Here is a 26,799-nt window from a genome sequence, read left to right on the forward strand (position 1 = left end):
GTCATTCCTGCCATCCCAGGTATCAGCCTGGTGAATCTTCGCTGCACTCCTTCCATGGCAAGAACATCCTTCCTCAGATAAGGCGACCAAAACTGCACACAATACTCAAAGTGTGGTCTCACCAAGGCCCTATACAACTGCAGCAAGACATCCTTGTTCCTGTACTCGAATCCTCTCGCTATGAAGGCCAAGATACCATTTGCCTTCTTAACCAGCTGTTGGGAACATCAATCATTCCTTTCTTGCTGCTCCCAGCACCTCTCAGCCTGCGCTCCCCACTGCGCCCCCTCCCTCCCTCTCTCCGCCCCCTCCCTCCGCCCCCGCCAACTCCCTCGCCCTGCCCCCTCCCTCCGCCCCCCCCCACCCTCCAGCCCCCTCTCCCCCCCTTCCTCCTCTCGTCCCCCTCCCCCCGCCCTCCCTCCCTCCACCCCCTCCCTCCCCCCGCCCCTGCCCTCCCTCCCTCCACCCCCCTCGCTCTGCCCCCTCCTCCCCTTCCCTCTCTTGAGTTGAGGAGTCCACAGGACATATAATATGCCCAATTGAGCTGGCGTATCCTGTGCCATCTACGGTTGATACTCTGTATAATGGTGTCTGAGTCACAGAAAAAGTGCTTCAGGCTGCCGGTTGTTTTAATAATGAAGATGCTGTTAATGGCACCATCCAGGTTAGCTTCAAGGAGTGATTGGCATTTGGCACCATCCAGGTTAGCTTTAAGGAGTGATTGGCATTTGCAAGAGCCGTCCTGATGTTTGTCCTTTCCTTCAGGCTCTCGGATACCTGCTTCCTGGACTCGGATGGCCGGCCCACTTGCGATGCTTGTAGTGTCGGCTACACTGGGCGGAGATGTGAAACGTAGGTGAAACGTAACTCCACAACCACCTATTTCTGGCCTGCCTGAGGAGAGGTTTTTTTGCTCTAACCTGTGTGTGTTGTTTTTTGTAGATGTGCTGCTGGCTACGAAGGAAGCCCAATGACTCCAGGTGGAAAGTGTAAACCGGATGGTAAGTACCAGACAGCAGGGTGTCGGTAACTGGGCTATCGGGTTAATGTTCTCTGTTGGGTTAAATAGATTCCCCCCGTTAGATTAATGGGCCTCTTAATAAAATCCAGCTCTCCGAAGCTCTGAGCTCTGTACCTACATTAGAAATGTTGTTGCCAAAATTCCATCGAGTTCGTCCATTGTCTGAAACAAGCAGATTATATGAAAAAGAAAAGAAAGACTTGCATTTCTATAGCGCCTTTCACGATCACCGGACGTCCCAAAGCGCTTTACAGCCAATGAAGCAGTTTTGAAGTATAGTCACTGTTGTGATGCAGGAAACGCTGCAACCAATTCGCGCACAGCAAGCTCCCACAAACAGCAATGTGATAATGACCAGATCATCTGTTTTTAGTGATGTTGATTGAAGGATAAATATTGGCCAGGACACCAGGGATAACTCCCCTGCTCTTCGAAATAATGCCAGAGATCTTTTACATCCACCTGAGAGAGCAGACGGTTTAACGTCTCATCCGAAACACAGCACCTCTGACAGTGCAGCACTCCCTCAGCACTGCACTGGAGTGTCAGCCTAGACTTTTTGTGCTCAAGTCTCTGGAGTGGGACTTGAACCCATAACCTTCTGACTCCGAGATGAGAGTGCTGCTCACTGATCCACAGCTGACACTCCAAATACAGAGCATTCCTTCAGTTTGGGGGCTCAGTATAAATCATTTCATCGACACTAATATTCAGCAAAACTTCCACATTCGAGTGTGGGCTGACAGTTGGGGTGAGATACCATCTCTCTCTGGGGCATTGTTTTCAATCAAGCCAAACAGATGGAATGAATCTTCTATCTGGTGAAGTAAAATCCAAATGAGCTGAGCTCATGTGGTTTCCATCTCAATCCAGCTCCTAGAGGTTACAGGTGCAGGGCTGCGCTCAATGTGGCCCAGAAGGTCATGAGTCTGGGAAATGGGAAGATGTGGCTGGTGCAGTGAAGGATATTACTGTGAAACAGAGCTGGCACACATGCTCAGTTTCATGTCCTGGATTTTGTCTGCTCCTAAACAGAAACAAATGTTCTGATTCCCCAGCACAGGGCCCCATATTCTAAACAAAGAGCTTGAATTTATATCGCGCCTTTCACAGCCGCAGCACCGCCCCAAGCACTTCAATTAAGTATCTTTGAAGTGTAGTCACCGTTGTAATGTAGGAAACATTCTGTCATTAATTGTTCTTGTAATCTTGATGTGCTTTGTTATAATTCAGAGCAGAACTCCTAAGAGAGTTTGTTTTGTTATTAAAGCAGGCAATATTTCAAACTGTGACAGCAGAGGAACTGACTCCACGAAACCATTTGGCGGATCTTGCCTGTGTAAGGTATGTTCTAATGACTGGGCAGTGAGAGTGCTAGGCATTGGTAGACATGGCCTCTGGACCCCTGGCAGTATTACATTAGGACATCCTATCGAGAATGCAGTGGATGCAAAGAGCATGGACCTCAGTCAGAGGTTTACATCACCAGTAGTTTAGAGGAACATGTTTGAGTCAATCGTGGCCGTTGTATCAATTGAAAAAGAGACCTCGCTGTATCTGGCTAATAGCCTGTTCTCAGTGCTTGGTACTTTATGTACCTTTGGTGCAGTCATATTATTGTATTTTTTGAATGCACAATCATCATTTGTACTTTTTTTTATTTGCACTTGCTGAATTGTGGATTTGGTCGTAATGCAATAAATTTAAAATCCGCTGTAATCTAGTGTTTGTGTGTGTCACACCCATGACCAGATTACCCCTCTCGCTCTGTGTGTCTCCCCGTCACCTTCCCTTTCTCTGTGCCTGTCTATACTCCTTTCCCCACCTCCCCTGCCCGCTCTCCCTTCCTCCTTCCCCCGCTAACTTTGGAGGTCAGTGACTATTTACCAGCTGTTCCAAACAGTAATAACCCCGACAGTGTTCCTTCCAATACCCGAGCAGTGTGCTCACTGTAATCAACCTCAACACGGCTCTCTCTCTTGGCTCAAGGACCTTCTCATTGATTATTTTTCTCTGTTTTCTATTGAAATTGTTGATCTTGAATTTTATGAAATTATTCAGATAATACCTAGACCAAAATGATACAGTATAGAAGGAGGCCATTTGGCCAGCTCTTTGGTCGAGCTCTCCAATTAGTCCCACTCCCTGCTCTTTCCCCATAGCCCTGCAAATTTTTCCTTCTCAAGTATTTATCCAATTCTCTTTTGAAAGTTATTGGCCCAGAAATTCGTGTCGGGGGCTTCCCGCGGGTGCAAGCCCCCGACCTACACTTACATTGCGCGCCGACAGTTGAGGCCTGGGCCTGCGTGGATTTCCTGTCTGTGGCCCGGTCCAGCTCCCGGCGCGCTGTGCTTGCGTGATCCAGCGACGTACTTAGTGCGATGTGTCCGCTGGAATCACGTGAGCACTGGGCAACCAATCGGAGGAGGGAAAAGTCCATTCATGAGTTTGACAGAAAGAACTGTCAAACTCAGGAAAACTCCGGGCGCCCAAAACAGTACATAACCTTAAAATAAATTTGAAAAAAAATCACACTATTTAAATCAACTATAAATAACATTAAATAACTATTTTAAACAATAATTAAAATTTTTGAAAAAAATAATTTTATAAAAAATCGGGGCTAAAAATACACTTACCTTACTGTAAAGTATTTAAAAATAATAAACCTGTGGAAAAAATGTTCTAATTTTAATTAATTGACCACTTACCTTTTAAAATGAAGTCCTTACGCCTGCTTTTTAGATGTGCAAAAAGTCGAGGCCTTCACGCACGGGCAAACCTGTATTTAAAAAAAAAAGGAAGTTCAACGTGCACGTGCAGACTCCTGCGCGCACGCGTTCGACCTCTGAACCCCTTGGTTCAGAGGATCGGAAATGCCGGTTTCCCGCGCATGCGTAGTGCTTGCAAGAAACCGGCACTTCCATCGGGTCCACGCGTGAGTACCCGAATTTCTGGGCCATTATTGAATCTGCTTCCACCGCCCTTTCAGGCAGCGCATTCCAGATCATAACAACTGTTCACGTAAAAAAAAATTCTCCTCATCTCGCCTCTGGTTCTTTTGCCATTTACCTTAAATCTGTGTCCTCTGGGCATTCTGCCACTGGAAACAGTTTCTCCGTATTTACTCTATCAAAACCCTTCATGATTCTGAACACCTCTATTAAATCCCCCCTTAACCTTCTCTGCTCGAAGGAGAACAACCCCAGCTTCTCCAGTTTCAGCACTATGATAACCATATTGATTATTCTGAGAGTGTACAATACTGCGATAACACCCGGAAATCTTCCCAAACCCATCCCAAGCAGCACCTCCAGGTGTGGTTTGGATGAAGAAAAACAATTCGTGGAATATTCATCAAGATTATATATAAGGTTCAAGATTTTAAAAATAAACAGAAAACACTCGAATAATCGGAGCCAATGTTCCCATTAAGCTGTGTCGCCGCCCGGTGGCCTGGCGCTCCCGCCCAGTGGCCTGGCGCTCCCGCCCGGTGGCCGGGCGCTCCCGCGCAGGCCGCTCAATGGCTTTGTAATCGAAAAACCGCTTGTGCGCAATAATTTGAATGGGCCGCGCACCCAAAATAAATTAGTTGGAACATTGGTCGGGACGATGAAATTAAATGAAAACCAGTACTTTTCATAACTTTTGCTTTGACGTTTGATGTGATCTGGTCAAAATATTGGAGGAATGAGCCTGACTATTGGGAATTCTTTTTAAAATCATATTATTACAAAAGGAATGTGGTTATCATTAGAATCTTTTTATTTTGTTCGGTGCTTTTGAATCGAGTACCCCTGGTATGTCACAGGGTCTAATCAGGCCCTGCTGTGTCCTGACTTGCTCACAGTTATTATAAAGCTCTTGCCGTGTTGGCTCTTTTGCAGCCGAATGTTGTTGGAAGACTGTGTGATGAATGCTCGACGGGGTACTTCAATTTGGACGAATCCAATGCGGATGGTTGCCTGAAATGTTTCTGCATGGGGACCAGCAAACAGTGTGCCAGCTCCTCCTGGCACCGAGACCAGGTTAGTCTGCAAGCGCCAATGTGTTTGGAACTCGATGGGAAGCATCTCCGAAAGTGCGTGAGTGACGTGGTTCCCTGTTTCTCGAGAAGTGGCTGATTCTTCGATGCTTTAACACAACCTGAGCAGGTTCTCAGCTACATTATTGGTCGCATTTTTCAACTTGCAAGAGGATGGGAGGAAAAATCTGGGCGTCCCTTCATCTGGTTAATTGTCCTCTGTTCCGGGAATGTTGCCTCATTTTGTTCCTGGAAATCTGCTTAAATGAGCAATTTGTACCAAGGCTCTTCGGACATTGGAATTTGTGCATTCCATATGGGAGATTCAAGCTCGGACTAGGCACAACTTTAGTCCTTGCAGAATCTCGCATGTTTTAAGGAAAAAGTCTGTGTGTCCACATTGAGAGTTTGCAGTAAAGCTTTAACTCTTCAGCAACTTCATTGACACGTGGCATGATTTATAACCTTGAAGGAAAATCTGAATGTTTTTGTTGGCCAATTCTTCAAGTGACATTCTGTAGCTGGCTGGATTTGGAAGATTTTATCGAATATGCTGCTGTTTAAGAAAAGTGAAGCCGCATCTGAAAGCTCGCCCAGTGGGACAATATCACTGCACACAGAGTTCTACAATAAAACGGAAAAGGAGGATTTTGTTTAAAAGTGTATTTTCTGTTGAAGGGCTTGTACAATATAGACTTGAGCTATATGTAATAACTGTCTGTTTCAATACCTCAGTAGCATTATTGTGCTATCATGTAGTGTTAATCATAGAATCATAGAAGTTTACAGCCCAGAAGGAGGCCATTCGGCCCATCGTGTCTGTGCCGGTTGAAAAAGTTATCCAGCCTAATCTCACTTCCCAGCTCTTGGTCCCTGGTCTTGGAGGTTACGGCACTTCACGTGCATATCCAAGTACTTTTTAAATGTGATGAGGGTTTCTGCCTCTACCACCCTTTCAGGCAGTGAGTTCCAGACCGCCACCACCCTCTGGGTGAAAAAAGTTCTCCAGCTCTCCTCAAATCACACTACCAATTACTTTAAATCTATGTCCCCTAGTTATTGACCTCCCTGCTAATGGAAATAGGTCCTTCCTATCCACTCTATCTAGGCCCCTCATAATTTTATACACCTCAATTAAGTCTCCCCTCAGCCTCCTCCGTTCCAAGGAAAACAGACCCCAGCCTCTCCAATCTTTCCTCAAAGCTAAAATTCTCCAGTCTTGGCAACATCCTCGTAAATCTCCTCTGTACCCTCTAGTGCAATCACATCTTTCCTGTAATGTGGTGACCAGAACTGTACACAGTATTCTAGCTGAGGCCTAACTAGTGTTTTATACAGTTCTAGCCTAACCTCCCTGCTCTTGTATTCTATGCCTCGGCTAATAAAGGCAAGCATTCCATATGCCGCCTTAACCACCTTATCTACCTGTCCTGCTACCTTCAGGGATCTGTGGACATGCACTCCAAGGTCCCTCTGTTCCTCTACACTTCTCAGTATCCTACCATTGTGTATTCCCTTGCCTAGTTAGCCCTCCCCAAATGCATTACCTCACACTTCTCCAGACTGTATTCTATTTGCCACTTTTCTGCCCACCTGACCAGTTCATTGATATCTTCTTGCAGTCTACAGCTTTCTTCCTTACTGTCAACCACACGGCCAATTATTGTATCATCTGCAAAATTCTTAATCATGCCCTCTACATTGAAGTCTAAATCGTTGATATATACACACCACAAAAAGCAAGGGACCCAGTACTGAGCCCTGCCGAACCCCACTGGAAACAGCCTTCCAGTCACAAAAGTAGGTATGATGTAAAAGTTACTGTGATGGATGGTATGTTGGCTGAAATCTTAAAATGGCTGCCCTGGGAGGGGTGCAGCCTATTATGACCAGACCGATATGATGAGGTTTAAGTTGAAGTTAAACAAATTTGAATGTTAGATTTGCTGGCAGTTCCTCATTGTGCCGTTATTTCATTGTGCTGTTTGTTCTTTGCAAGGTCCGAGCTGTTTATGATGAGCAGGAGAGGAATCTTTACATGTTGACAAATATGGCGCACACTCACAGGATCACTGAAGGAGTCCAAATCAGTGCCTTGAGTGAACTGACATTTGCAGAGTTTGACACGGTCCCTCGAGACATCTACTACTGGGTGCTACCTGATCGGTTTAAAGGTGATAAGGTAAATGGAGATCCATCTGATTCGGGTTGCCATTGCACTTGGATGCCACGGCACTATAGAGGCAGAACAAAAGTTGAAATCCTCAGCTTGTGATTTGTTGTGTGGCCCGAGTTGGCCTCGGTATTTAATCACGCCTCCGGTTTCTGTATTCATTTGTTTGGAAAGGTCAAAGATATGAGAGACTGTTCAGTTTACTGGCCTCCAATATATTCTTTGGAATTTGTTCAACTTCCACCTAATTTCCTGCTGCTCGGATCCTCTTGCTCGCAAACTGCATTTGACACTTCCTGTTTCTGTTTAATTCCTTACTCCACCAACCAGGGCTCATTGCTGAGGCCTCCTTTCAAAAGAATTGAGGTGCAACTTCCAGAACAAAACTGGGGGTGAGGAAACCAATGCTTCTGCTCAGGATCCTGTGTAGAGCCAAACCGTGTAGGGCAAAGGGCAAGTGTTTCTGACTTTTGACCAATGACCTTTTATACAGAGACGTCGAACTGTCTCTGGTCTGAGAATGAGGAGCACTGTCTCTGGTCTGAGAATGAGGAACACTGTCTCTGGTCTGAGAATGAGGAGCACTGTCTCTGGTCTGAGAATGAGGAGCACTGTCTCTGGTCTGAGAATGAGGAGCACTGTCTCTGGTCTGAGAATGAGGAGCACTGTCTCTCTGGTCTGAGAATGAGGAGCACTGTCTCTGGTCTGAGAATGAGGAGCACTGTCTCTCTGGTCTGAGAATGAGGAGCACTGTCTCTGGTCTGTGAATGAGGAGCACTGTCTCTGGTCTGTGAATGAGGAGCACTGTCTCTGGTCTGAGAATGCGGAGCACTGTCTCTGGTCTGAGAATGAGGAGCACTGTCTCTGGTCTGAGAATGAGGAGCACTGTCTCTGGTCTGTGAATGAGGAGCACTGTCTCTGGTCTGTGAATGAGGAGCACTGTCTCTGGTCTGAGAATGAGGAGCACTGTCTCTGGTCTGTGAATGAGGAGCACTGTCTCTGGTCTGAGAATGAGGAGCACTGTCTCTGGTCTGTGAATGAGGAGCACTGTCTCTGGTCTGAGAATGAGGAGCACTGTCTCTGGTCTGTGAATGAGGAGCACTGTCTCTGGTCTGAGAATGAGGAGCACTGTCTCTGGTCTGTGAATGAGGAGCACTGTCTCTGGTCTGTGAATGAGGAGCACTGTCTCTGGTCTGAGAATGCGGAGCACTGTCTCTGGTCTGAGAATGAGGAGCACTGTCTCTGGTCTGTGAATGAGGAGCACTGTCTCTGGTCTGAGAATGAGGAGCACTGTCTCTGGTCTGTGAATGAGGAGCACTGTCTCTGGTCTGAGAATGAGGAGCACTGTCTCTGGTCTGTGAATGAGGAGCACTGTCTCTGGTCTGAGAATGAGGAGCACTGTCTCTGTCTGAGAATGAGGAGCACTGTCTCTGGTCTGTGAATGAGGAGCACTGTCTCTGGTCTGAGAATGCGGAGCACTGTCTCTGGTCTGAGAATGAGGAGCACTGTCTCTGGTCTGAGAATGAGGAGCACTGTCTCTGGTCTGTGAATGAGGAGCACTGTCTCTGGTCTGTGAATGAGGAGCACTGTCTCTGGTCTGAGAATGAGGAGCACTGTCTCTGGTCTGTGAATGAGGAGCACTGTCTCTGGTCTGAGAATGAGGAGCACTGTCTCTGGTCTGTGAATGAGGAGCACTGTCTCTGGTCTGAGAATGAGGAGCACTGTCTCTGGTCTGTGAATGAGGAGCACTGTCTCTGGTCTGAGAATGAGGAGCACTGTCTCTGGTCTGTGAATGAGGAGCACTGTCTCTGGTCTGTGAATGAGAGCACTGTCTCTGGTCTGTGAATGAGGAGCACTGTCTCTGGTCTGAGAATGAGGAGCACTGTCTCTGGTCTTAGAATGAGGAGCACTGTCTCTGGTCTGTGAATGAGGAGCACTGTCTCAGGTCTGTGAATGAGGAGCAGTGTCTCTGGTCTGTGAATGAGGAGCACTGTCTCTGGTCTGAGAATGAGGAGCACTGTCTCTGGTCTGTGAATGAGGAGCACTGTCTCTGGTCTGAGAATGAGGAGCACTGTCTCTGGTCTGTGAATGAGGAGCACTGTCTCTGGTCTGAGAATGAGGAGCACTGTCTCTGGTCTGTGAATGAGGAGCACTGTCTCTGGTCTGTGAATGAGGAGCACTGTCTCTGGTCTGTGAATGAGGAGCACTGTCTCTGGTCTGAGAATGAGGAGCACTGTCTCTCTGGTCTGAGAATGAGGAGCACTGTCTCTCTGGTCTGAGAATGAGGAGCACTGTCTCTCTGGTCTGAGAATGAGTAGCACTGTCTCTGGTCTGAGAATGAGGAGCACTGTCTCTGGTCTGTGAATGTGGAGCACTGTCTCTCTGGTCTGTGAATGAGGAGCACTGTCTCTGGTCTGAGAATGCGGAGCACTGTCTCTGGTCTGAGAATGAGGAGCACTGTCTCTCTGGTCTGAGAATGAGGAGCACTGTCTCTCTGGTCTGAGAATGAGGAGCACTGTCTCTCTGGTCTGTGAATGAGGAGCACTGTCTCTCTGGTCTGAGAATGAGGAGCACTGTCTCTGGTCTGTGAATGAGGAGCACTGTCTCTGGTCTGTGAATGAGGAGCACTGTCTCTGGTCTGAGAATGAGGAGCACTGTCTCTGGTCTGTGAATGAGGAGCACTGTCTCTGGTCTGTGAATGAGGAGCACTGTCTCTGGTCTGAGAATGAGGAGCACTGTCTCTGGTCTGAGAATGAGGAGCACTGTCTCTGGTCTGAGAATGAGGAGCACTGTCTCTGTCTGAGAATGAGGAGCACTGTCTCTGGTCTGAGAATGAGGAGCACTGTCTCTGGTCTGTGAATGAGGAGCACTGTCTCTGGTCTGTGAATGAGGAGCACTGTCTCTGGTCTGAGAATGAGGAGCACTGTCTCTGGTCTGAGAATGAGGAGCACTGTCTCTGGTCTGAGAATGAGGAGCACTGTCTCTGGTCTGAGAATGAGGAGCACTGTCTCTGGTGGTCTGAGAATGAGGAGCACTGTCTCTCTGGTCTGAGAATGAGGAGCACTGTCTCTGGTCTGAGAATGAGGAGCACTGTCTCTGGTCTGAGAATGAGGAGCACTGTCTCTGGTCTGAGAATGAGGAGCACTGTCTCTCTGGTCTGAGAATGAGGAGCACTGTCTCTGGTCTGAGAATGAGGAGCACTGTCTCTCTGGTCTGAGAATGAGGAGCACTGTCTCTCTGGTCTGAGAATGAGGAGCACTGTCTCTCTGGTCTGAGAATGAGGAGCACTGCCTCTGGTCTGAGAATGCGGAGCACTGTCTCTGGTCTGAGAATGAGGAGCACTGTCTCTGCAGGAGATCATTGAACAGTTTCCTTTTGGAGTTAGTTATCTGCTGCATGAGGATAATTGTGCAAGTGTTTAAGTGCTTCATTCAATGACTTCATTGTAGGGAAAGAATAATGTTTGTTCAGTTCCCGTTGTTCTGCCAACACATATGGTTCCCAAAGATGCCGTCTTGATTGATTCTGTTCAACACGTGATCTGATTTGGGGATGGCTGTATTAATGTGCTTTACTGGTTCCTGCTTTTTTCTACACTTCTTAATTGCTTCCTGCCCTCTGTCCATTTCTATAGGTTACTTCTTATGGAGGGGAATTACATTACACCATCCTGTACAATATCTCTCCCGGCTCCTCGCTCGTCACCTGGATGCCAGATGTTATTCTACAAGGCAACAGCATCTTCCTGGAGCACTACACCAAGAGACCACAACCTGGCATTCCCACAACGTTCTCTGTCTCCTTTAGAGAAGTAGGCTGTCATTGTATTTCTTTAACCCATTGTAGATGGACTTTATTTGAGATTGTGCAATGTTTTTCCTGAGAACACTTGTGTGGAGAATAGATTCCTTTTGCTGATTAGATTCTGAGAAATGGATTGTCCACGTTTAGATCCACCCGCAAGTGGGAAGTGCACGTGTTCAGCTAAGAGTCAGTAGAATGTGTGTGAGCAATATCCTGTCGAGCTGAGGATAGATTGGGTTATTCAAGGACAAGATCGTCAGTTTTGAGATGATCTTCAGTGGCACAGGTATTTACGATAGGCCACTATTGCTATTCAGTGATGCCAGGGGGCCAATGATGCCACCCATAGCACCCAAAACGCTGAGGTAAGAGGCTTACGCTGCACACGATTCGCTGAATGCAGGGCAATGTGGGCAGGAAGCGATGCAGTGCAGCTGAGATCTCCACCCCATAATGTAGTTAATGCATAAGCAGCACGTCAGCCGTTGAGCAGCCATTGCAAGTGGGAGCAGATCAAGGCACGGGCCAATGGAGTCCATGCCCAGGGGCCTAGCCAAATATGTTCCATTTAAGCTTTGCGATATGATTTTGCTTTATTCTTCGTGCAGTGGTAAACATTATGTGGGCCCACCGTTTGTGTTGCAATGGATTGGGGGTGGGGGAGAAGGTTTTGTCGAGGGGCCCCCAATGGTCTTGGTTTCCAGGGCCCCAAGAATTTTTAATCAGTTTCCGAGTGGGTGCTGCAAGGGAGGAGTTCAGGAAATTCGTCATTGTTTTCCCCGTGGCTAGTGTACTCTCTGATCGCTTCGCTTACCTGAGGCTGGACTGTTGGGCCTCAAAAGGCCAGTTTTGCCTGGTAACTGGCCTCCTCCCTTCCCCTGCCCCACACCCAAAAGCCATTTTGCCCTGTGTCCTAACATGTCATGAGCAGTGCTGCTTCTATCCACTCCCTGGACCCATGCATGTGGGGAGTTCCCTTTGATATTGTGCAGGTATCTTCCCTTGATTGCTATGGCCTTCCATCAAGATCTAGATGCAATTGAATGTAATGGCGGTGAAGGGCAGTTGAGTTTTAGAGTCAGTTTTCCTCTGCGTGTAATGGAGAGCCAGTTCAGGTGCACATTTTTGATGTAATAATTAAATTGTGCATATGAATTTTGCACAGTATATGCTTGGCCGAGAATTACTAGGGAATAGTGCGGGAAGGTGGAGGTAGCAGCTCAGCCATGATCTTATTGACTGGGGGAGTAGACTCGAGGGGCCGAAAGGCCGACTCCTGCTCCTATTTTTAATGTTATTATCTACTGTCTAGCCACCTCCTGATATCTAAGTAGTCTCTTCAGATTTGCTTTCATTAGTAACGTCTGGGATTGCATAACAGATGCGTATAGTTCCAGATCTTTCAGATCACCAGCTCTCAAGATCCGATTTTAAATGAAGACTCAAGGTTATGGTGCAGAAGCCAAATTGGGTTGTGGTGAGATTGGCTTCTTGCTGCCCGTCATTTCAGTCAACTTGCAACAGCTGGGATGAGCTTATTTGGTTTACTTAGTCTTACCACCAGGTGGACTATCTCGCAATAGGCCAACAGAAGAGAGAGGACTGTTCATTTCTTCATGTGCTCTGGGTACCAGTGTGGCTTACATAAAAACATAAGAACGTAAGAAATAGGAGCAGGAGTAGGCCTAGTCAGTAAGATCATGGCTGATCTTTTACCTCATCTCCACTTTCCCGCACTATCCCCATATCCCTTGATTCCCTTAATATTCAAAAATCTATCGATCTCTGTCTTGAATATACGCAACAACTGAGCCTCCACAGCCCTCTGGGGTAGAGAATTCCAAAGATTCACCACCCTCTGAGTGAAGAAATTTCTCCTCATCTCGGTCCTAAATGACCGACCCCTTATTCTGAGGCTGTGACCCCTGGTTCTAGACTCCCCAGCCAAGGGAAACATCCTCCCTGCATCTACCCTGTCAAGCCCTGTAAGAATGTTGTACGTTTCAATGAGATCACCTCTCATTCTTCTAAACTCTAGAGAATACAGGCCTAGTCTACTCAATCTCTCCTCATAGGACAATCCCCCCATCCCAGGAATCAGTCTGGTGAACCTTGGTTGCACTCCCTCTATGGCAAGTAAATCCTTCCTTAGGTAAGGAGGCTCAAACTGTACACAATACTCCAGGTGTGGTCTCACCAGGCTTGTCTAAGTTGATTGCAAAACAGCACTAGTCTCTCCATCACAGAATGAATTGCCATCCTTGTTAGAATTGCATGGGGTGTAAGAACTATAGAGGTAAGCACGCAAAGTCTTGGAGGGACTAATAAATGCTGCTGAAGACCCCCATTAGCGTGATTTTGCTGCATTCTTTGATATCTTCAGTTCTTTTTGATTTGTGAAGCAAGTATTGTGTCGATTTTCAGTGATTCACAAGTGATCTTGTTTATTTTTTTTAGTCAGAATGGCGACGGGCAGACGGCCAACCTTGCACCAGAGAACATCTCCTGATGGCTTTGGCCGATATTAATGTTTTCATGATCCGAGCAAGTTATACTGAAGGGACGACGGAAAGCAGGTTAAGTATTGACAGACCCCTGAATAAACGTTTCAACTTGAAAGCACTGGTGTGTGTGGAAACTCTTCAGTATCGTTTGTACCATTGTCCACCGCCAGTCTTAAAATAAGTGCTGTACACTTGAGTGGCTGGCTTGGTATCCCGAAACAAAAGAAGGAGCCAGTCCCTGTTGGGTTATTGCAGACACTCAGAGTTGAGTCTGTGGCTGACGCCAGCTGATCAAGATTGACTGGAGATGTTGGGCCTCCTCACAATATAGCAGAAAGCATCGAAGAAACTTCCAACTTGTAGAAAATCATTTGTAAATTATAAAGCTGACATATAAAAAGATGAGGGCTGAGGGGGGAAACATGAGAGTTCTTTGTCCTCAGATGTGTTCTCAAACACGCTGTGGTATTGAGTATTATTCTTGCATTGGATCAGTTTCTCTGCTGCTGCCTCTTTCCAGAAGAACTGGTCCACTCCCAGATCAAGTGACTCGGGCTCGTGTTAGACCGCATGGAGTGTCCTGGCTCCGCTACCTCGCCATAGCTTTATAACCGTGAATGGGGGACAAGAACCCGAACCATTTGCAGAGGTCCAGCAATGTTTGGAGATTAATTGCAGCTGTTCATTTGCAGAATATCCCAAATCCGTATGGATGTAGCGGTCCCACATTCCACTGGACAGGAGCAAGCCGTTGAGGTGGAGGAATGTGTCTGCCCAGGAGGTTACAACGGATCATCCTGTCAGGTAAAAAGCAGGGAAGAACTTGCATTTCTTCAACACCTTTCACAACCTCTGGATGTCCCAACGCTCCACAGTCAAACTGATGAGAATCCCAGCTGCTAAAATTGGGAAAACGTTCTTACTGATTTAAAACCGGGAGTTCAGAATTCCCAGAATGCTATCCTCCCTAGTATATTGGCAATCTGACAGAATTTATAGATAATTAGTTCTGACACACAGCAACTTGGAAACATTGAATGTTTAATATAGTTTCTGTCGTTTGAATTTTTCACCAAATAGGAAAAAATTTAAGATTCACGTTGTTTATTTTTGGAAACAAACTTCTGCGGAATGTTTAACCTGTGTTTCTTCCGTGCAGGAATGTGACTTCGGCTACACCCGCACAGGGAGTGGGCTCTACCTGGGAACGTGTGAGCGCTGTGACTGTAACGGGCACGCCGACTGTGATGCAGACACCGGGGAATGCCTGGTATGGAGAAATGCGTGAAATACCCGTTCAGTTCTAAATGCTGATTGATATGTTGTGTGTGCAACCGTTTCTAACTTTGCCAGGGCCTTCGAGAAATGTTCATGTTTGTCTGACTGGCTTGGTGTGTGACCCCCCCCCACCCCCATCTCTTCGCACTCATCCTGATTGATAGCATTTTTCATGGCGCAGCCTGTATATGATGTTGGTAATGAACTTGTCACTTCAGCAGTTTAGAAACACTTCCCAGGGTGGCGTAGTGAGTGTGTTGGAGATCTGTCATTGTGTGACATAGAGTGAGAGTTTACAGTGTCTCACTCACCTGCAAGTGCCCTTGGCGAGTTTCCTTCTGCACTCTGGGTCAGTTAATGAACCGACTTGTAAACTTCATTCGATTTTAAACAAATCTACGTGCTCAGCAAAATTCACAACTCATAATAACAGTAGCGCACGTCAGCCTAGCGCACGTCAGCCTAGCGCACGTCAGCCTACAGCAGGACCTGGGTAACATCCAGACTTGGGCAACTTTTAAAATTCAATCTCGGGATGTGGGCGTCCATGGCAAGGTCTGAATGTATTACTTGCCCTAAGAAGGTGATGGTATGGTTTGATACAATTGGGGGGCTTGCTAGGCCATTTCAGAAGGCAATGAAGAGTCAGCCACGTTAGTGTGGGACTGGAGTCACATGTAGGCTACATACGGCAGATTTCCTTCCCTAAAAAACTTTAGTGAACCAGTTGGGATTTTCTGACAGTCCAACGGCTTCATAGTCACATTTATCGATACCAGCTTTTTAAAAATTGAATTGAAATTCTCAGATTGCCGTGGTAGAATTTGAACTCACATTCTTTGGATTAGTAGTCCAGTAACATCGGCACTACACTACCATACCCCTGACAAGTGGCAAGTAATACTCACACCACATAAATGCAGGCGGACCCCCTTGAGCAAGAGAACACTCAGCCATGTCACCTTGACCTTCAGTGGCACCCCAATCCCAGAGTCCCTCACCATCAACATCCCAGGGGTCACCAGTGAACAGAAGCTGACTGGACCAGCCATATTAATACCTTAGCTACAAGAGCAGGACAGAGGCTGGGTACCCTGATGAGTGGCTCACCGCCTGACCCATCAAACTCTTCCCCACCACCTACAAGGCTCAAACCAGGTGTTTGATAGACTGTTCACCACTCACCTGAATGGGTGCAGCGGCAGCAGCTCTCGAGAAGCTGAACACCATCCAGGGCAGAGCAGTTTCCTTGATTGGTACCCCTGCCATTGGACCCAGCATCCCGCACACTGGGGCTGCAGTCTGTACAATCTACAGGATTCCACTGCAGCAACTCGCCAAGGTTACTTTTGAGATTAATCTCCCTCCCCTGTGACCCCGACCACACGAAGAGCCTGAGCAGAAATGTAATGGGAACTCGATCAGCACCAAGTCACACACCATCCTGACTTGGGCGTGGATCAACGTTCCTTTATGGTCGCTGAGTCAGAATCCTGGAATTCCCACCCTAGCACCATTGTGGAAGTATAATCACCACAAGGATAGTCTCGATTCAAGGAGGGGGCCCATCTTCTCAGGACAATGACAGAGGAGCAATAAATGCTGCTTTGTCAACCGCGCCCACAGCCCAAGAACAAGCGATGAACAAAATCCAACACTGGGTTTACTTAGAAAATGTTCATAACACAAACATTTCGTACATCGACAGTTCTAGATATGGTACCATCTTTTGGGCATGATGAAGCTACAAGCACAGTCACACAAATGTATTTTGTACCATAAACTCCTACCACAGATTTGATTTTTGCTGCAAGATGTTCTTGTTAAATTTAGGAGAGTTCACGCCTGATGCACTCTTGCCGCCTCGCTCCTTTATCTCTACAGAAATTCTGGGCCAATAAAAATCACCCATACAAATGAGCCAAACTGCCCAGATTAAAGTCTACCAAACTAGCCCATGTTGCATCCGTTTTAATCTTTAGAATTGTCTCATCTGTTTATTGTCTCGACAGTTTTCATAGGAAATCGGCCCTTCCTTTTAATATGGGAACGCCAATAGTCAGATCCTGTTCTGCCTGAGTAGCCAAATCAGCTGAATGGGAATATTTTGACCTTGACGTAGCAAAGCGCCTTGGGATGTTTTCCGATGTTAAAGGCGCTAAATAAATCCAAGTTGTTGTTGCCTCTGCAGGATTATTGGGGATTTGAACATAACATTGTAGCCATGAAGTAATTGATTTATTTTCTATTCCTGAGCCCACCCTTTGCCTCAACCAAGTCTAGAGTTCTCCTCTCAAACTTCTGTCAAGGTTAACTTTATAACCATTTTCTAGGAGATGTGCAGCAATGGTCCAGGGTACCCGGTCTCCGGCCTTTATCTCCTGTCCTGTGTGGTGTGCCTGCCCTTTAATTGGTAGCCACTATGGCAGCACTGCCGAGATAGGGTGTTCACTGGGAAGCTGCAAATTTAAATCTTCCCACACAGTGACTTGGAACTCAATCAAATTTTGCAACATTTGAGTTTGTTACAAATCTAATTGAAAAAGACAGATTCAAGAAACTTTGGGAGTAATTTTGACTTCATTGTTTCACATTGAAATCAATGGAGATAAAAATCGGGAGAGGAGAGATGTAAAAGGGGCTGCCGATTCGCTGTCCCCCGTTTTACACAAAGTGAGTATCCGCATTCAGCTGAGTTGGCTGCTTAACCGTGGCCACATGAAGGCTCAGAGACTTCCTTGCGGTGTTGATTAGCAGCAGTGTTTCAGGATCGCTAATTGAAACAATGAGGCGCTGAAAGCCGAGGCTGCTTTCTGCAATATTCCAACCCGTGAATGACTTGGATTACATGACTTGCTAAACGTGTAGCTATCCCTCAATGAAACATGCTCTTTTACAACACTACTGTGGAATGGCAGCGCTATTTTTACTTGGGGAATTTTGCACAATATTGTCCTCTAATTTTTCAGCTTTTAAATGGTCCCAGAATTAGTGTAGTTTAAGTGTTTTAAAACACGGATCAAAGATATTTTGCAGCTGAGTTATTAAATAGGTTTGACACTTGGCTAAACGGGAGTGATCATTTGTGGGGAGCACTTTTTGTTGACGGTGCTCTCCCCTTTTATATACGGAAGGGAATAAGCCGATTTTCTAGCCGACATGGATATGTTGAGCAAGGTGTCCTGAACTCTGCAGTGTGGCAGCTCCACGGAGGTGCTGGAGAGGGAGATGTTCTGGGCCACATAGCATGTTCTCCATTGGTGATGTCATCGGCCTAGCAAGGAGGCAGACCCTATTTGAGGCAATAAAACCGATGGTTTTTAATAAAATGCCAAATTGCTGCCATGTGTGAGAGTATATTATAAAATGGGAGATTGCCTTGTATAAAACTAGACTTCCCTTCACCATCAGGGCTCTCGTTTAAGGGAGAGTGTGCAATTGATCAATCTCAATGAAGCAATTTTGATGAATGAATACGTGCTACAATCGATGCTGTAATTTAGCCACATTAAATTTGCACTTTCAGTTTGCTATTCTGTGACGTGTCTGTATTACACCATTCAATCTGCTATTGATCAACATTACATTTCAACAGTAGTTGAAATTAGCACCATATTTTAAATAGGCTTCACATACAATTGCTACCTTGATACAAGACCATTTTCCCTCATCTCCCACCTGTAGCTTTGTATGGAGGGAAGGTGCATTTAAAAGTGTCCTTTTGTGTGGAAATCTGTGCTGTTTTGCTTTTTCCTGTTGCACACCCTGTCTGAATTAGTTCGGATTTTAACTTTTTGTGTTCTATCAGATTATAATGGTCTCCGAATGTTGTCAGCTGTGATTGAAGTTTCTTTTTCTTGTGTGACTACAGACCTGCCAATACAACACCGAGGGCCTCCGATGTGAGCGGTGTCTGCCAGGTTTCTATGGAGATGCCAGAGGTGGGACATCAGATGACTGTGCACCGTGCCCTTGCCCAGGAACCACGCCCTCAAATCAGTGAGTTTGCTTTTTTTTTAAAAGAAACTCACTTTTCCACAATTTATACTGATTTTAGTATTTTTATTGTTCAACCTCCATAAGCAATTATGAATCGCTTACTTTCCAAATGGGAGAAACTACCTGAGAGACCGTCACTCCTTAGAGATTGGAACCTTGCATTGATTGTATGAGCATGTGGCTTTCCCCTTGCTATCAGTCTAAATAAGCTTCTATTCTAATATTGTACCTCAGTCTTTTACTGGTAACTGTCCTGTTCCTTCACACCAGGTTCTTCAGTATAGCTTACTTTGCTTTTTCCTGGAAGAGCGTATGGTTTTAGTTATGTTGAAGAAGTTCAATAGTACTAAATGTTCTGCTTTTTTTTCCCAAAGAAACTGTAAAGTTCCACACAAGTTTTTCATCATGTTGCATCAACTGCATTGACTTGACAATATAGTATTGATGAATAGTGAAAGATGAGAATGGTTGTGACGGGGCGAGAGACAGAGAAATGAGAGGCTTTGTCTAGAGAAGGCTGAGGGGGTGACCTGATGGAGGTCTTTAAGATAATGAAAGGGTTTGATAGCGTAGACACAGAGAAAATGTTTCCACTTGTGGGGGAGACCAGAACTAGAGGCCATAAATACAAGACTAATAAATCCAATAGGGAATTCAGGAAAAGGTTCTTTACCCAAAGAGTGGTTAGAATGTGGAACATGAGGGAGAAAGCAATAGGAGGATATGTTGATAGGGTGAGATGAAGAAGGGTGGGAGGAGACTCGTGTGGAGCAGAAACACCGGCACAGACCAGCCGGGCCGACCGGCCTGTTTCTGTGCTGTGCTCTCGATGATGACCTCTCCAGTTTTACAAAAAGCTTTCCCATGTGTCCTGAGCTGGAGTGAAAGAATGTTGCTCGAATAACAAACATCAAATCTTCATGAGCCAGTGAAATTGGGCAGTGTTTTAGAACATTGTGGTAAACCACTGCTAACTCTGTACATGTCTGTGTGGTAAACCACTGTTAACTCTGTACAGGTCCGGGCATGTCTCCGCCCCTGGCTCCACCCCTAAGCCCGGGTATAAAGGTGACTCACCACCCTTCCCCCGGGAGCTCTTAGGATGGATCCACTAGCAGAGGCATGCTCCAGTTCTTAGTCAATAAAAGCCTACTTCGTATAAGTTCAACTCGTAGTCTTTGGTGTTGTTGATAGTGCATCAAACATAATTGTTTATTTTCCCCTTGCATTAAAAAATATTCTGTGATATATTTAAGAGTGGTAACCTGGTGCAGTTTGATTAATACAACTGGAAATAGGTTTATCACCAAAAATATAAGCATTTTAAACAGTGTCTAGTCCACCACCTGTGAGTAACCCGATTTTAAATAGTTGAAAATTACTTTAAAAAAAACTGTACAAAACATTCACACGTTTCATTGCTGTAAACTAGACAGCTTCTTAGTAAATTAAATATTTTTTAATATTTAAAAACTTTTAAACGGAGCCTGTATGCCTTTTTAAAAAAAAAAAGCTTAATTTTAAGAGGTTCCTCGAATGTCTGCAAACGGGCGGAATTAGCGGAAACTCGCCGAGGTGATTAATTTGATCCGGGGGGCGTGGCCAGTGTGGTGGGCGGGGCCAGCTCCTAGCGCGATATTTTTTAAACTAGAGGAAGAAGTTGCAGAAGCTCGATTTGCACTGGACGTAACTTGCACTTAAAATTCCTCGATCTTTTCTGCTGGTTTGGCCTATTTTGGGCAAATTGTACTGGACACAACCTAGCAGAAACTCTACCCCAATATCCTCAAAGAATTGAAAGAAACAAGACGTATATCGCCCCGTGGAAGAGCTTGCAGGAGTGCCGTTGGCAGTGATTCTACAATTGCACTGAAAGTGACTGAGAGAATGGTGAATGTAGAGCGGAATCCTCAGTAAAAGATTGGATGAAGAAGAAACGGTGGGAGAGAAGAAAACATCGTGGGGAAGTCCTGTGTTCAGGAAAGATGATGAGTCATCGATTACATCATAAATGAGGTGACTTGAGAGGAAACTAGATAGCTTTGCACATTTGATGGGAGGCCATTCAAAGTAACTTGTTCAGAAGTGCACCTTCTGAAAGGCTTTGGAGATGTTGAAGGCAACAGCAGATGAGTGACCAGTGTTCCAGAGCAGAGTTAAGGTTGCGGATAATTTATGAATTAACAGGCGCTTTACAACTTTCTAGTCCCAATGCCTGAGTCTTAGTTAGAATGTTAAGAGGGACCACCTTTCTTAGGGGAAGTATAATTAGGAGCAAATGTCCAAAAGGGAGGTTACGGTAAACTTGGGAGTAAGAGAAATTGAAGAGTGGCACAGGACAACTGGTAGGGTTAAAGGTATCGATCTTGAGTACAATGGGCGGGATTCAATCAGGAGCAACGGTCTTGCTGGAATCGGAAAAGCAGAGGATCCAAAGAACCTGGCTGGGATAAAAGCTGATTCCGACGGTCGAACAGACGGAGGGCGATCCTCCAAGATTAAGATGAGAGTTGGACGAGAAAAGTGAGCGTTCTCTCTTGAGAGCTAGCAACTGTTCCTTCAAGATGTGAGGGGATGAAAAGAAGATTCTGAGAAATTATGAAAGATGCTTTGGCAAAGGACCCCAGTGGACTGGAATCAGAAGGAATGGGAACAAAGTAGTTGATGCTTCTTTTCAATCAAGTTAGAGTTAACAGCTGTGATCGTGGTTTTCTAGAATTGGGAGCAGAGTTGGCTGAGGGCGTGTCAGACTGATCAAAGTGCCAGGCAAGGTGGTTAGGAATTTTGAGAGGAGGCTCAATTGTGGCTGTCGTTCTACTGAGGTATAGCAGAGAATCTGATGGACGGGATAAAGTGGAACATGATTGATGCTAGTTACTTTACCTGCATATATAGGTTAGGATGCGTGAAAGCTGCAGAACGACCAAGGAAAGGCGGCAAAGACCACCCCAATGAGCTGAGCTGTAGGACCAAACAAGATGGGACAGGGTTACAGAGTGCAAGATATTCTCCTGAAGACAATACAGTAGTTTGAAGAGCCCAGCAGGAAGAAACCAGTTGCAGCTTGAGTTCGGACTGGATTTGAGGAAAAGGTCTACGAGATACGCTTAAATACCAGCATGATCAGGGTTCCAGATAGACCAATCATGAGCTAATCAAGGTCACTCAGAACTACCAAGGACTTGGCTTTAACAGCAGCCTGATCAGTAGAAACAGAGCCATTGCTCGAATGTTGACGTTGCCAAGAACGGCGATTTCAGCAGAGGGGGGCGGATTTGATTTGGCTTGACAAAAATGTGAAAAGTTTCAGAGTATTGAATGTTGGAGCGTTAGAAACGACAGATAGATTTTGTGTAGTAGAGATTTTAACTACAGGAGGAAATCAGTCAGATTTGAAGGAGCGAAGGTGAGCAGCAGTGATATCAGAATCAGCACCTCCTTTGGAGTTGTACCCTGGTGTTCAGTGAGTGGTCAGCATGGATTCTTTCTGCAACTGAAGAGAAAATCTGACTAACAAATGGAAGAGAGAATCGGGCGAGTGCAAACTGTGATGACAATTCGCCGTCACCCATCTCGTGCTACTGCCAAGGTGAACCTATACCTGAGCATTTGATATTGCAGCCACAGACTTGGGTGAGAGAACCTTCTGAAGACACACAAGCCAATCCATACTTTGTGCATTCGACAGGGCTGTGGTTCGATCTGACGTTGCTCAGAGGCATGCACACTCCAGTTATTGATTCCCTTGGTCTCTGAGCTGCTTTCAAAACCTCCATGAGACGAAGTGAAAATGTCCTTTGAAGTGGACTCAGCCATGTAGCAGTCTGTGAGTGACGCTCTGACCCACTCGTCAGGCCAGTGAGCCAGAATTTGACAAAAGGCAGAGAATTTTCCACGTTGGTTGTAACTGACTTTTGCAGGTGGACAGGTATGGTGGAACTTCAGTTAAAAAAAAACAGCAAAAAGATACCAATAAACCATTCCATTTAAAATTTTCAGATACTCTTCACTTGTATCCGGGTCTCTCGGCATTACACTTGGGTAACCAGTGTGAAAATCTTCATCTAAAATCTTCAAAACCTTGGAGTGGTTAGCTCAGATTTTTTTTTAAAAGCTGTTTCATTTTCCGCTCAGGTTCTCCTCGACTTGTTTCCTGGACACAGACGGACAGATAACTTGTGAACATTGCCCCAGCGGTTACGGAGGCAGAAACTGCGAAAGGTATAGTCCGCCAGACCCTCTTGTGTCTTACTTTGTCCTGACTCTTTTTATTGTACATAATAGTTCCTAAGTGGGTATTCCAGGTAATTAGCCCGAGGGCCCACTTATTTAATCTAGGACTTGGAGCTGCTTCCAGAGTGGTGTCATTTCCATGAACTAGCATCTCATTCAGATGTACTGACCCCTTCACCGGCTTGTAATATCTACAAGTTCTGCTTCACAGGACTATCTCGTTTACATTCATGTCGTTTACTCAATGCCACAAGGCTTCAGTGTAAAATACCCCAAACTGGACCAATGTATTCAAATACAGTTACCATCCAGGAAACATTTTGTTCAGTCCTAACTCGTCATGCTCCGGTGAAAGGGTTCAATTTAACCGAGCCTGTATAAAGTGAATCCCTGAGTTGAGAGCAGCTTCTTTGTACTTTGACCAGTAATTCTGTGACTAAAAGAAGCTCGCTGTCACTCACTGACTCAGGGATTCAGCTTAAAAAAAACTAAGATCTGTTGTAAGATTTTCAGTTGAATTCTGCTTTCTTTGGTAGGAATACCAACTTCAAAATTAAAACACGTTTTCTCGCAGAGTTGAGGACGTATTGTTTCAACGCACTCTTTATCAAGCTTGGATTACAATCCAGCCCAGATAGAGACGGGGTGAATTTCCCTTTTATCTGACGACATGGAACCCCAACGAGAATGAGTTTGGCTCATCTCGGTCATGGTGGATATGGGGATTTTAAAGTTTAGTTAACAGTAAAGCGTCTTTGTGCAGTGTGTCACTGCTTCCACTGGTGACTTCTTGCAAAGAAAGCAGGATAACATTGAAAACCCTTCTAAGGCAGAACTCCATTCTTTATCAGGAATATGACACCACGCTACCTCTGTTGAAAGCACACAACTCACATACAGCTTCTCCCAAACTCTCTACAGGGCATTGAGCATGCAGGAGAATGAGTTATAGAAGGATAATGTATGGAAAATCCCACCTCTTCACCTGTAGCAATACGAACAGAAAGGCACCACGTGATTTTATACAGCGACAATAAACCAGTGATACAGGATGTCTTTAAAATATCTGTAGGAAACTGTCATTGTTGTATGGAGGGCATTGCTCTTCGATAATTCCATAACTGCCAGTGAGCAGAAACACAATGCTCAGTGGGGTGTAGTATATTGAGAATAGTTTAAGATGGAACTATATATACCCATGGAGACAAATAGGATCTTCTGCATGCTATATGTTGAGAGTCTGGGGAGAAGCCATGGTTTAAATAGTAGACATTACTGGAAGCAATAACTACCTCACTCCCTGAGCCAGAAGCTGGAAGGGCAGATGGCTGTCTGTTGAGCTGATTTTAACAGCTGTTAGCCTATCCCCCATTCATCAACCATCACCATTGGGAATGTTTGGAGAACCTTGGGTTCATGCTAAATTTGTACAGTTTCTTGGAAGGAGAGGGGAATTCTTTTGGGCCACAATGGGAGGTACAGCAGATTCCTCGCCAGCCTCACATACAGCTGATGGCAGGGGCTTCCTTTTGACCAACACAGACCAAGATACTGGGCTTTCAGCTTCTGTAACAAGGGGTTTACAGTAACCAGATATGATGAGCCTTACTTACTGTGGAAAAGCCAGAGCTCTGCATGATTCAGTTGGAGTTGGTGCTTTGTGTTGTGGGAGCTCGTGTATAGTTGCAGGTTGATGATCTTCAGGTGCTTCTGGGTGGGCTTGGCCTCTCTCGTGTGTCTGTACTGACGGCTTCCTCTAGTGCTGGTGATTGCTCTGCACTTTTGTCTCTTTTCATGGTCCTTTCATAATTGCAAACTTTGATTCATGGGAAGCAGAATATGTATACTTGGTCTTAGGCTATTTAAAGAGTACAGCATTTATTTTTCACGCTGGGTGCAAGTTAGAGTTAATTGCAAACAACAAATTTATTAGCTTTGGCGCTTGTGTGTTATAGAGCTTGACTTCACTTGGAGCTTTCGACTAATGGTAGAACAGTACAAAAAACTTAGTTAAGTGAAATGAAGCTATATACAGTATTCTAAATATTATCACACCAGTGAGGTGGACATGACTGATGTTTAATGTCTGATGACATTGTCTTTGTGGCTAAATGTTCCCATCCCACAATCCATACAGTCTCCTCCATCCCACGATCCATACAGTCTCCTCCATCCCACGATCCATACAGTCCACTCCATCCAACGATCCATACAGTCCACTCCATCCCACGATCCATACAGTCCACTCCATCCCACGATCCATACAGTCCACCCCATCCCACGATCCATACAGTCTACTCCATCCCACGATCCATACAGTCCACTCCATCCCACGATCCATACAGTCCACTCCATCCCACGATCCATACAGTCCACTCCATCCCACGATCCATACAGTCCACTCCATCCCACGATCCATACAGTCCACTCCATCCCACGATCCATACAGTCCACTCCATCCCACGATCCATACAGTCCACTCCATCCCACGATCCATACAGTCCACTCCATTCCACGATCCATACAGTCCACTCCATCCCACGATCCATACAGTCCACTCCATCCCACGATCCATACAGTCCACTCCATCCCACGATCCATACAGTCCACTCCATCCCACGATCCATACAGTCCACTCCATCCCACGATCCATACAGTCCACTCCATCCCACGATCCATACAGTCCACTCCATCCCACGATCCATACAGTCCACTCCATCCCACGATCCATACAGTCCACTCCATCCCACGATCCATACAGTCCACTCCATCCCACGATCCATACAGTCCACTCCATCCCACGATCCATACAGTCCACTCCATCCCACGATCCATACAGTCCACTCCATCCCACGATCCATACAGTCTACTCCATCCCACAATCCATACAGTCTAATCCATCCCACAATCCATACAGTCTACTCCATCCCACAATCCATACAGTCGACTCCATTCCACAATCCAGTTAGTGTATAGGCTTCTCTGTAAACGGTATTGCTGATTTTCCTCCCATGTTGATTTAATTTAGCTCTCTCTCTTACCTGCCCCCACTCAGAAACTCTTGGAGACACGGTATGCAAATCGCCATTCCATAGCCAGGCGTGTCCCTCATCTCCCGTAAAACAGCTGCTCTGAGAGATTGGAAGGGCTCTGTTTGCCTGCTTATCTACTCATTCCTGGTCAGGCAGTTTTGCTGAGATCTGAAAGATGAGCAGTGGCAAATATTTAAAGAAATATTCCAAACTTCTCAACGAATGTGCATTCCATTGAGAAATAAAAACTCCACGGGAAAGGTGATCCAAAGGAGTTAAGGATAGTCTTAGATTGAAAGAAGTGGCTTATACTGTTGCGTAGAATAGTATTAAGCCTGAGGATTGGGAGACCTTTGGAAACCAGCAAAGGATGGCCAAAAAATTGATAAAAAGGGAGGAAATAGAATGTGAATAAACTAGCAAGAAATATGAAAACAGACTGCAAGAGTTGCTATATGTATGTAAAAAGGAAAAGAGTAGCGAAAGTAAGCATTGGTCCCTTAGAGGCTGAGACAGGAGAAATTATAATGGGGAATATGAAAATGGCAGAGACTTTTAACAAATATTTTGTGTATCTCTTCACAGTAGAAGACACAAGGCATACCAAAAATAGTGGGTAATGAGAGTGAGGAACTTAAAGTAATTAGTATCATTAGAGAAAAAGTACTAGAGAAACTAATGGGACTGAAAGCCGACAAATCCCCTGGACCTGATGGCCTACATCCTCAGGT

At 45.6% G+C, this 26,799-nt stretch overlaps 1 protein-coding gene across 12 annotated transcripts in view; it reads left to right on the forward strand.

Moving 5' to 3' along the window:
• hspg2 (heparan sulfate proteoglycan 2) overlaps nt 1-26,799 on the forward strand; it is a 647,132-nt gene that overhangs the window by 310,679 nt on the left and 309,654 nt on the right. For all 12 annotated transcript variants that reach the window (XM_085966756.1, XM_085966759.1, XM_085966758.1 and 9 more), the window contains 11 exons: nt 766-852; nt 943-1,001; nt 2,292-2,365; nt 4,909-5,049; nt 7,045-7,227; nt 10,853-11,029; nt 13,480-13,598; nt 14,219-14,330; nt 14,686-14,796; nt 18,676-18,803; nt 22,938-23,024. In XM_085966756.1, the coding sequence (XP_085822882.1) occupies nt 766-852; nt 943-1,001; nt 2,292-2,365; nt 4,909-5,049; nt 7,045-7,227; nt 10,853-11,029; nt 13,480-13,598; nt 14,219-14,330; nt 14,686-14,796; nt 18,676-18,803; nt 22,938-23,024 (1,278 nt within the window). The remainder of the gene's footprint in view (nt 1-765; nt 853-942; nt 1,002-2,291; nt 2,366-4,908; nt 5,050-7,044; nt 7,228-10,852; nt 11,030-13,479; nt 13,599-14,218; nt 14,331-14,685; nt 14,797-18,675; nt 18,804-22,937; nt 23,025-26,799) is intronic.

Source organism: Somniosus microcephalus, chromosome 25 (assembly GCF_052327205.1).
Source record: "Somniosus microcephalus isolate GS21.2 chromosome 25, FLI_Smic_1.0, whole genome shotgun sequence".
In the NCBI taxonomy this organism is placed as follows: Eukaryota; Metazoa; Chordata; class Chondrichthyes; order Squaliformes; family Somniosidae; genus Somniosus; species Somniosus microcephalus.